This window comes from Diadema antillarum, unplaced genomic scaffold (assembly GCF_040938485.1).
Source record: "Diadema antillarum isolate AM-2024a unplaced genomic scaffold, OU_Dant_1.0 seq00000333_RagTag, whole genome shotgun sequence".
NCBI classification, from domain to species: Eukaryota; Metazoa; Echinodermata; class Echinoidea; order Diadematoida; family Diadematidae; genus Diadema; species Diadema antillarum.
In genome coordinates, this window is record NW_027271349.1 from 1331595 (window position 1) to 1343891 (window position 12297).

At 37.4% G+C, this 12297-nt stretch overlaps 1 protein-coding gene across 1 annotated transcript in view; it reads right to left on the reverse strand.

Annotated features, from left to right (window-relative positions):
• LOC139730778 (dedicator of cytokinesis protein 9-like) overlaps positions 1-9217 on the reverse strand; it is a 136209-nt gene extending 126992 nt beyond the window's left edge. Inside the window, exon 1 of the mRNA XM_071641640.1 lies at positions 7737-9217. Coding sequence (XP_071497741.1) covers positions 7737-8258 — 522 coding nt within the window. The 5' untranslated portion in view covers positions 8259-9217. The remainder of the gene's footprint in view (positions 1-7736) is intronic.
• Positions 9218-12297: the final 3080 nt, after the last annotated feature.

The window sequence follows — 12297 nt, forward strand, 5'->3', positions numbered from 1 at the left end:
AATGTGTACTGTCTGGCTGCTCCCTGCATGAGACAGGCAGACATTTAGTTCTCATAAGACTATGTCTTTGATCAGAGCTCCCAGTGAGTTGTGTGTCTCATAGGCTGTATTGGCATGTATTGAAAAATATAATTTTTAAAGTTCTGTGCATCAATTTTTCATATTAGGTCAAGAATGATTAAGTGAATGTTTTATGTGTTGTTTGATTTTTTCTTTTTCAAGCATGCGTTTGGAGACTATTAGTACATTACAGTGTACTTGTAATGGTGTAAATTCATGGACCAACTACAGATAGTATGATATTATTCGTATTGTTTGTATTTTTTTATACACGAATTAGTAACACACAAATCAGAATGCACAAGAATTTCCACACCACCAACCTGTTGATAAAACTGATAAATTTCTTGCAATCTACCATCAAAGCATGGACCCTACCAGGGTCCATGATCAAAGTAAGCTTCTGACACGAGTACAAAATATGCAGCTCTCCTTGATAGCCACTTTGACCACTGCCATTTTTGCCTTTTCACCGGCCAACAGATAGCATGTGATGAGGTCTTGTATCAAGTGTTACTTTGAGTGCAGAATACAATAGGCCTAAATACATTAATACACCACATGCAGTATGCACAATACTTCTGATTACATCTAGAAGTAATAATTAAGATTTGAAAAGATGTTATCACAAATGTAGGTTGCACATACTAGAGATTTAATGCTTGCCATCTCATAGAATTAAAAATATGATGAGAAGTGAATTTCTATGAAATATGAGTCAAAGGTAAAAGCATCATCACTTCAAAACCTTTGTCTTTTAAGCATAAATACATTGTAACTCTTTCTTCTATACTAAAATAAGAAAAAAAAAGAAAAGAAAAGTACCAAGGTAGAGTGCTGTATTAAAGTGAGAGGGGAAAATGTTTTATTACTACTGGGAGAAGGGAGAGAAGCTTCATAACACTTTAACCCATTGAGGACAAGTCCCGAGTATACTCAGGCAGGTGTCTATGGGAAATGCGTGTTGTAGCAAAATCAGTCCGTCCTCAATGGGTTAATGAGACTATAACACCCTGAGCTATTGACTACACACTATGAAAGTCAAGACTCAAGCCAGTAAAAAACAGTTCTTTCCTCTGTGAAGTCCTTTGGAACGAGCTCTCAAAGGGCTGTCACTAATGTCAGTATTATGTGTCTGCACAGTGCAAGGTGATCATTGAGCACTGCGTTTATGTCCATTTACTGTAAAGCAAGATATTATTGTGGCATGAAATTTCCACAATTTGGAGCTGATGGCCTTTTTTGTGGCATGAAATTTTCGCGCATTGTCACTGGCATTCCACGCATATAGAGAACTTTTGAGTGCATTTTAACTCCATGAATCTTGGCTCTTGCAAACTTCATGAAATTAACGTGCACGCGAACATTCCTCATTTTACAGTATAAGAAATTTCACTAACATCATGTTAAACAGAAAATGTGCTAATCAATGAAATATCATTAAACTTTCAAGTGCCTCAGGGAATTGGTCACCATGATTTTAATCCTCTCAAATTGGCAGCATAGAAAGACTTGAGAGAGAAGTTGCTGAAACACTCCAAATACAATCAAATGGAAGATTGTGTGATTAGGAACAAAGTAGACATCAAACATAAAGAAAGCAGATTTTTTTGCAGTTTACTGCCGATCTGATCATTGATGACTCATTTAGAATTAGAAACAAGTTCTACATGATGCACCATAGTATCACAGCCTACACAAAACTATACTGTATATGCCATATATCTAGTGAGTCTAAATTTTCGCGAATCGGGACTTCCCAACAATTTCCAGACAATTTCGCGAGTGATTAAATTCGCGATCGTGGAACGCTGTACTGAACGGAGAAATGTATACGTGTGCGTCACATTCATATCGGAATCAGAGTCATTATTTTCGTGTGTCTTCAATTTCACGAATAGCACCTGACTCGCGAAATTCATGGAAATAAAAACCTCGCAAAATATTTGGCGTATACAGTAACTCAAATTGTACTGGCTACACTTCTCAATGCATTCCTATGTGTTCAAAGTGATAGTGAACAAGTTTGTCACAGAGCAGTGCCCCCATCTTCCTGTACAGCATCTAAATAACTGTTTAACATGTCTCATGCAGGCCCGTGACACCAGTGACAAAATGAAGACTACAATTTGTATGCAAGTCTGCATGAGTACATCACATACTTGATATTTAGAAACAATGACTGTAAATGTAAATTACAGAACGGTTCAAATTATTATAAACCACAACAAATCTTGAATACAAGACAGTATATTCATCTTTCTTGATAAAGTATGAGGCTGAGCAGTGGATTTTGTATGAAATCAAACCTATTGATTGCATCAATGAGCCACAAATGTCAAGTAATGCAGAAAATGACACAAACAAATACATTATGTGTCTCATGTGATATTACTATGGCATATTTCTTCTTTTTGTTTTTCTTTAAATCTGCGAATCAGATAGTGACCACAAATTAAATTGCAAATAATTGGAATGAATCAATGGCTGTGGTCCGTCCAGGAAATCTTGTTACATTAATTTGTATCTATTGTTCTACCAAAGGACGGATACTTCAACTACAGCATGCACAGTATCAGTCCTGCAGATGATGAAAACTTAAATCATAAGATTTCTGCCTCACATCGGCAATTTCCACCAAACAGACCAATCAAGTGATTCTACCCACTGTCCATAAGATTATCTTCATCTCCCAGCATCTACGGGAAGCTCTGCTGATCCCAACTCTATGGGTTAATAAAATGTGAGAGTTTGACACCCACAGGGCTCAGCAAAGCACCTCCACTAATTGGTGATCATCTATCAGTAGAGGGACAAATATGTGCTGGAAGATCTGAGAGATGACGGGATGCATTCATTGCCGTGACAACCAAGAGATCCCCCACTGGTGGGTGTGACTATCACTGGCCCCAGGCACTGTCACCTCTGGTAATTGGTCTTACACCTCATTGGTGAGTAAGTTGAGGTTACAAGGCAGACCCTTGAACTTATTAGTTCTTTATTCTATCTGTTTTATGGTCTCAACTCATGGAATTTACTGCATATCATTAAGAGTGCAAATTATTTTATATTCTAAGTCCCAAATTGCAATTGCTTAAAAGGCACAATAATCATATTTCTGAATGATGCTTCTTTCAACAATGTTTATTTATAGCAAAACAAAGACAAGCAGGTGTGAACATTAGAGAACTTTGCATCCACTGTATGAGTCAGAATACATGTATATTCCTCAATTTTTTGTCTTACTAGCCACATGTAACTTATCTGAAGGTTAAGAAAAAAAAAAACAATGAAGTGATTTCAGTGCATCATCTCCTATCTTTCATGTAATAACAAATTTATGCACTTTACTTTGTAAATGTCTTCAACAGAATGATTCATTGGTACTGATATGCATGTTTGTATACTTGATATTTCTTTTTTTCATGCTAATTTTCTTTGATATTTTAATTTTCTTTGATGTGTTCATTTCCCATCATACTTTCACCACCAAAATATTTACGCCTACAATTGGTATCTAGATCCAGTATCTTACAAACGACAATTTTTTCCCCTCTTAATGGCACACAAAAGATTCCAAAACAGTTCATTCATGCAGTGCAGTTAACATTCACATCATAATTAAGGAGGTTATGAACAGCTATTGAGGAAATACTTATGTGTTACATGCATCCCAACAGGCATTGATTATATATCAGTACATCTTAATCTGGCAGGCTTTAATTCTGTTAATGGGACATGAAATAATAGTATCTTAGGGACGCACCTGTAGAATCAGGGAGACCTATATGTCTTTGTTTTTAAAAAAAAAAAGTAAAACAACATGTGTATGATTGCAGTGATATATCAACTGTATAGCTTACAGTCATTTGGTGACAAATGACTTGCGGTTTCAGAAGTCTCACATTAATTCTAGCTACACATACTGTAATATAATGAATTTAATTAAACCCAATTCTGTTGGAGTCTAATTTGAGCAAGCTGGTCACTAGCTAAATCAGTGTGCCCTTGCATGATACTGTGCATTCATCTAAAGTCACTGATAACTGAAAACACAAGAAACTGCCATTTCCCTCTTTCCTGCTAGTGAGTTTGTTTTATTTGAAAATAATTCAGGTATTTTTACCCACTTTACACAAACCAATTGAAACAAGCAATGTGACTAACATAAATGTACAAGTGTATGATTAATTACTGACTTAACCCGTTCCATACTGAATTCTGAAATCCCCATAGACTTAATACACAGACCACCAGGTTCCCGAACGGAACAGAGTCTGTGCATGTTTCTTTGTCTGGAAGCACACTAATGAATGGGAATGGAAGAGTTGTGTTCTTAATGCTCTAATGCACATTGTATTTTAATAGATACATGCAAAGGTACATGAAAACATCTTTGAAATATTCCCAAAGCTAAGCTACAGCATTAGTGTAGAGGAAGACCAGTGTAGCATACAATGACTGACCTATACTCCGGAATGAACTGCCCAGGATTACATGGTCATTTCTCTCTCAGCAGTCATACCTGCATCCATTCCTTGGGTTTCATTTTCAATGGCAACATGAGAATTAAACTGCCACACTCAAAGGCTGTGTTCGAGGAAATCTCCTGGCTCAACCTTTGATACAGAGACCAGTCAGGAAACACAACTATTGGCTCCAGCATGAAATGTGTATTGTTTGTAGGCCTACAATACATGTAGTCTGCCTGACAGTGAGTCTCAACAATACAGAAATGCAGTGCAGTGCAAGACTGTAACAGATATGTCTATGATTGCAATTCAATGGAATGCAAGATTTGTCACAATCAATTAACTCACATTAGCCATGATATTGCCTCATCTAACAAATACTGTGAAAGTGGAAGTTTTCGCGGTGTTGAAATATAGCATACATGTATTATTATATTGTCTCCAAGTTGGGAAATTACAGATTTTGCTTCTTGAAAGAAATATATATAGAGAGCTCATCGCCACGCTGTGGTTCGCAATCATGTGTAATTGCCTCACTACAGTACAACTGTACTTTGTTTGTCCATTTCATGTTGTCAGAATGACAATGCATCTGACTATTTAAATATGACTGAGAATGGGCAAAGTTGATTAAAGATAATATAAAGTTTTGGTACCTCAAAAGTTTCCCTGAATTTCCTTGCCTTAGTCTGTGTTTCAGGTTAAAGTACCTTTCATATAACTAACACTGTGAGACTTACTCGCCTCAAAGTGCTCTCATGTCTTAGTAATCATGCAATAATGGTTTCGTACCAGAGCCGTCGCAGTACCATGGTATCTGCGAGAATCAATATACAGTACACGTATTGTACGAAACCATTACTGCATGCATGATAACTGCGACCAGCAGCCCCATACGCATACTTGTAGCTAAATGGGGCTGGGCATTGTAGCATTCAGGATCATGACAGACGTAGTATCGCGGGTAAATATCAACTTAAAATCCAAAAATTTCTTCAATTTGAAGACTTACCAGTTAAGTTAAGTATTGAAAACAGGCTGCGGGCAACGTTTGGTTCTGCCAATAGTCCCTTTCTGTTCGAATTGATGACTGAATGTGACTCGGTTGAGAGGACCTTGGGAGAGCTACACTGAATCGACGGCCAGCGCGGGCACACACAGACATCTTATCCGTTCATGGATTTGAAATTTGTGCGCATGTGATGTGTGCGCATGCGCTGACCGTCAATTCAGTGAATCACTAAATTAACTGCGACCAGCAGCCCCATACGCATAGCTAAATGGGGCTGGGCATTGTAGCATTCAGGATCATGACAGACGTAATATCGCGGGTAAATATCAACTTGAAATCCAAAAATTATCGCGGGTAAATATCAACTTGAAATCCAAAAATGTCTTCAATTTGAAGACTCACCACTTAAGCTGAAGTATTGAAAACAGGCTTCGGTCAACGTTTGGTTCTGCCAATAGTCCCTTTCTGTTCGAATTGATGACTGAATGTGACTCTGTCGAGAGGACCTTGGGAGAGCTAGTACACTGAATTGACGGTCAGCGCAAATTTCAAATCCATGAACGGATAAGATGTCTGTGTGCGCATGCGCTGGCCGTCGATTCAGTGTATATCATCTTTAAATATAAATACAAATCAATATTTCTCGACATAAACATATTTTCCTATAGAGTCTCATTGAGGCAAAAGGCACATGGCTGTTTATTCAGGTCACTGCACAGGAAAGCTGTTGCATACCGGTATACACAGCCCTCTAAAGAGGAGCTGTTGAGTGGCTGGGCCTGTGTAAAATGTGAAGTTGAGACAAACCACAACATAATCCCTGGGAAATCCTTGTAAATCTCATAAGGATAATCTCCTAACCTAAACAGCTCAGAGGCCATTAGTCTTAAACCCTGTATTGCCCCTGATGTCTTCTTTATATTTGCGGTCTATGTCTAGTTGGATGTTGCTCATGTTGCTATGGCACTTATACCTGTACTCTTTAGCCGCCACTCCCCCCCCCCCCCAAAAAAAAAAAAACAAACAAACAAACAAACAAACAAACAAACAAATAAATGAAAATAAATGAATAAATAAAATGAAATAAATAAAAAAATATATATATAATAGCAATTGATACCCTGAACGTAATTTCACTTGTTGTTATTTACCAATTATTTGACCACTTGGAGAAAAAAAACAAAAACAAATGAGAATACTAATAAGAGATGGCCTGCCCTGGACACACCCATGACAGGTTTTCACTTTAAATTCAATTTTCGAAATAACAGAAGATGATTATGATGAGTTACCAAAGAATGAAACATATGCATCATAATAAGCTACCTCTAATATTCTTTGACATCTTAATACAAGAGACCCCAGTGTGAACCCCTCCTGACCAATATGATACTCTGATGCACCAATGACTTACTGCCCAGGGTCAGTCTACAACCATAATATCAGGGACAGCGGAACACCAGGCAGACATGCCATTCAAAAGCTCAACGTTTTGTCTTTCTAGAGAGACAGGTGTTATCATGGACTCACACAATTCAGTGAGTGATTAAAGACGACACACAGGCAATGACAAAGTGATGACAATGTCTATCTTCCTTGTTCTCCTTCACCATGTGTACACACACCCCTTTCATTTGTCTTACTACAAAGCATATTTGTTCAACATGCAACTCAAGGCATACTAACAATATTATCATGGAGCACAGACAGTCTGAAACTATTTGGGCTGCACATTCTTTCTCTGTACGTAACCTCCTGTTAACAGCAATGTGAGAATCAACTTTTCTAAAGAAATTCATCATCATGGACAGATCAAACGACTCCCTTGGAGTACTGTGAGCAATAATACTTGCTGGTTCTGTTAGTATTGTTATACAGCAACCTGTTCATTGTTCTACTTCTCTGTATGATCATAGCTGTGATTATATTCAAAGTGTGAAGCCCAACATGGAGAAGACTGGAATGCAATTGATATCATCTCACTTCAAGTTAGACTACAAGCGAGATTTGCTAACACTAACAGGACAGATAAAAGTGCCAGTCTGTACCCTGCCATCTGTTTCAGGGAAACAGGTAATATTTTATTCATCTAGGACAGATGAAAAAATTATATATAAGATTGCAGCTTCAACCTGTAATACATATGTACATATAGTTATTATTCAAAAGTGAAAGCAAAGATATGGGCTAACCGTGAGAAGGTCAATTTTCCTAGATTCAGTTGTTGCTTGGGTCTTGGATGGTTCTGGTTCAGCTTTCTCTGGTGACTGGGCTTTCTTGGCACTAATCCTTCTTGCTGTTGGACCAGATGATGTTCTGCTGGAAGTGGAACTTCGTATATTTCCAAACTGACTTGTCTTGGCAGAGATGTTGGATTCAGATTTAGAATTGCGGTTTGAGTAGGATTCTGTCTTTGGAACCCTTTCTTTGATTTTAATGCGAGGAGAGTGACTGATGGGGCTAGTAGGACTTGTAGGGCTGGTGGGGCCAACAGTCCGTGTAGTAAGTGATGGCTCACTTCGTCTCAGGCTAGACCGTGGGCTAGAGGACGATGCAAGAAGCATTCGCATGGTGGCTTCAGCAGAGCCAGATGAGCTGTTTATGCGGACTGACGAGGATTGCTTCACAATCTTCACCGTTACATCACGTTCCCGTTTCTCTGAGGCAGCCTTGCGCTGGATTCCTCTGTTATTATTCTCCATCTTGTGAGACATGACAGCTACATTCCCTCAGTAAATTAAACCTACCTCAGACAACTACTGACGAACCTCCATGAAGTAGGCATATAGGGAGTATATTCCCTGTAGTATCATTCTATATTGCACAAAAAACTTGGACAAACCCGATGTCAAATATTGCACTAGACTAGACGATGAAGTCTCTGAGGAAAATGAGGCTTATTCCGAGATGTGACTGTACACAGGAGGGCGGTGTTTGGGGTGGACGCTGTGACAAATGAACCCAGATCGCAACACAGCAGGTATGATGACTCCTTATCAGCAATGCAGCCCAAGCAATGCGAGTTTCAGTCAAAAAAAGAAATTGCTTCTCTGCGTTCCACATAGTTGCATCACAAAACAAGGTGAATACACACAAGCATATCCAATATATATATTATCCTCCGCAATTCGTTCCTGGTGAAATGCTTCAACACAACTGCATTCTGAATGAGCAGAGAGCAATGTAACAGATTCTACCTGAGCAAATTGTGCAACATTACCAGACTGCCTAAGATCTGAAGAAAAGAGAAAGACAGCATCAGTATCAAGAGAGAGGGGGAGAGAGAGACACAAGGTAGGCCCATCTGCTGACTGGAGGCTGCCTATATGAGTAATGCCTTCACACAACTGTTTTCTGCAGGTCGGCCTCAAGCCTCAGACCACGGAGCTGCTACATACATTGTAGCTCCATGCTCAGACCCACTAATATATCTGCTCAGTTTGGACGAGAGAGGGAGAGAGAGAGAGGGAGAGACAGGGAGAGAAAGTGCCTGTCTGCTGCATAAATTGAGCTCTTGGCTTGCTTTGTGCTACGCTGAGTTGCCTGTAGTCTATGATTCCATACCGGGATGTTGGTTATTTCATGAATATCAACTGACTTTGAAAGATTAGTGAGTATCAAAACACCAAATATATGAAATTTACAAAGGGCAATTATATTCATTTTATCATACACAGATATAAAATGGGTGGGCATGACCTTTTGAGTATCTCATACAAGTGGGTTCCAGAACATGAGTTACAAAAAAAGAAAATAAGCTACATTTAGATACCATAAAATTGCTTATCAGTTAATATCACTTTCTGTATGATATTATAGACAAATTGTTGAAAAATGATCAGTAATCAAAACAAACAAAAGACACAAACAGTGGTAAATTACAGTTTCTTGTGAGCAGAAGTTTATGCTTACTTAATTGCTTTGACTCAAGTGGTTTTTCCACAAGGCATGAATAGGCGATGTGTTCAAATGGTACATGCCAAAAAGTTACACATACACACACTGTGTGGTATACGTATAACCAAGGAGGTATGAGAGAACGTTCTTTCATACCTCCTTGGTATAACCACTCATTTTCATCATGCAATTGCAATGCATGTGACCTACAATGTATTTCACACAATAATGTATCAAGCACATTGAAGTATAAAGCCCAGATCAATCTACCATGTATTGTGAAGTCTCTTGGTCTCAGCTGCATATCTTAAGTATGCTGCAGCATTAGAACACTTCCTCTTTCTTTAATAATCATAACTGATCTCACATGACTATAAATACGCTGATAAAAAATGTTATCACCATTTTTTTTTTTTTTTAACGAATACTATATGTTTGTACTTGTGTATCTGCATTTTTTTTACAAAATATCTATTGTATAGGGCCTATAATATGTGCTTTACATGTAGAGCCTATATGAAGCAAATTAACAGTGTATAATTAAAATAATAATAATAAATTATGATAATTACATAGTTTTTTTTCAACATAAAACCTATATTCCTCACACAAATCTTACATGACGAAGGTAACGAAAGTGCTACAGTATATCACAATGAACTCAACAATATTAAACCAACAAAGTTGGTAGACTGAATTTCAGCTGATCACATGATATCTTCATACATGTAAGAAACTTTGTGTCAGAAAGAGAATCCCACTGCAGATGGCTCAGCATCAGACATACAGACAGGTGTAGGTCTACATGATAGATATACAGCTGTAAAACAGAGCTCTACACGAAGGGGATGTAACTTCACAAGGCCGACTACTACATTTTTTTCTTCCTTTTGATTTGAATAATTTCCTATCAGATGAATGCAAAAATCTTGATAGTCGATAGCAATTACTTCCTTAATCTGTCTCATGTGCAAATGTTTACCTATCTCATCTTTTTTGGATAAAATTATGCTTACTTAAAAAAGTATGTATAAGGCCTATTACAGATGGAACATTCTTTCATGTAGGCCTACTACTACCACTCAAAATACTGACATTATATACATGTATAATTGTTAACTATCATAACTATCACTTTCATTATCATTCTTTCATTTATTTATTCATGATTAAATGCTGATCATGGTTGCCATAGTCTATTATCAGTTTTACTATTATTAATGCTCTTCATTATCACTCTTCTTGGACAATAATGTATAATTCAGTGTTGTGCATGCAGCAAGAATTTGACTATTTGCTTGAATGTTTGAGACATGATTCACGGTGCACTTGTAAATGTGTAATGCAACAATCACTATTGAAACCATCACTGAAACTAGCATACAAAGTAAAGCTACTCTTGTAACAACAGGATCTGAAAGAATGGAATGATTAGCTGCTTGACCTCTGAACAGCTTTCTCTGCTTCCTGTATCCCATCCCTCTTCCACCACTAAAATAATAATAATAATAATAAAAACAATGTACAGTGTGTGTACAATGTAATATACACACTGTATATATCATTACGAACAAGTGTCTCAAAATGTCATTTGAATTCTTTTCCAGACATCCTGGCTATGGATGTGGTAATTCTAGCTTCCCCAGACTAGGAAACCAGAAGAATCATACAGCTACAGCTAGGGAAGGGATAATTCCTAAGCATACATTTTCATTAATACAAGCGACTGTAGGATAAAAGCAAATAAAGGTGAATCTTGGCAGTATAATGCATCCGTCTCTAAGTTCCAACATTTCATCACGATGTCTCTTAGAAATGTCATTCAAAGAAATTTAAAGACAGTGATGTATCAAATTTACATTTTGACCAAAATGGAATTTATAAATACAATACAATTTTTCAGAAAATATCAACAAATTTCATGATTATTAATACACAGTCCTGTGCATCATATACTATATGAGTAGTGATCTTTTGAGTATGTGATCCTCAGCAAGCATTGAATAGATTTCTTTGCACAAACTATGATTTCCAACCCCTATTGATGATTCCTTCCAAATGTAATCAAAATCAAGTCACCTGTTTTCATGCAGAAGATGAAAATGTTGAAAAATTTATGAAAGTCCAATTGTAGCGCTACTTTGTTGTTGTTGTTGTTTTTGTAGCACACTAGGGAACCCTCTATGGGACATCACCTCCATTTCATACAAACTACTGTAACATGAGGAATGTTTGCGTGCACTTTAAATTCCCAAATTTTGTGAGCGCCAAGATTCGCGAAAATAAACTGCATGGGAAAGTTCTTGTCTACACTGCATGCACTGAATGGCAGAGGCAATTTGCGAAAATTTCAGGCTATGAAAAAGGCCGTCGGCTCCAATTCACAAATATTTTGTGCTACGAATATATCATGTTTTACAGTATGTTTCCCTTCCCCCACTGATAATTCCTGCCAAATTTGGCTAAAATAGAGCCACCAGTTTTCAAGAAGATGAAAATGTTAACAAGTTTATGTGAGATGCACACCACACAACAGAAAACTGATGATGGACAATGGAGAATAATGAATGGACAGGAAACAATTACAATACAGCTAATTCTTGAGCCCTTCAGCTCAGGTGAGCTAAAAAACACCATTGCCAGATCATTGTAACACCCATTCAAAAACATTACAAAAAAAACCAAAACAAAACACTGTTAACATCACTATTCTCTTAACAAGTAAACATTGAAAAGCCATGACTCTAGGTGCCATATTCCCTTGACTCTATTCTTCCATCTTTTTTTTTTTTCCTCAAAGATAAAGACAAGAAAAACTGTCAACACTGACTTCAAACCAAGTACAGTTTCTTTGTC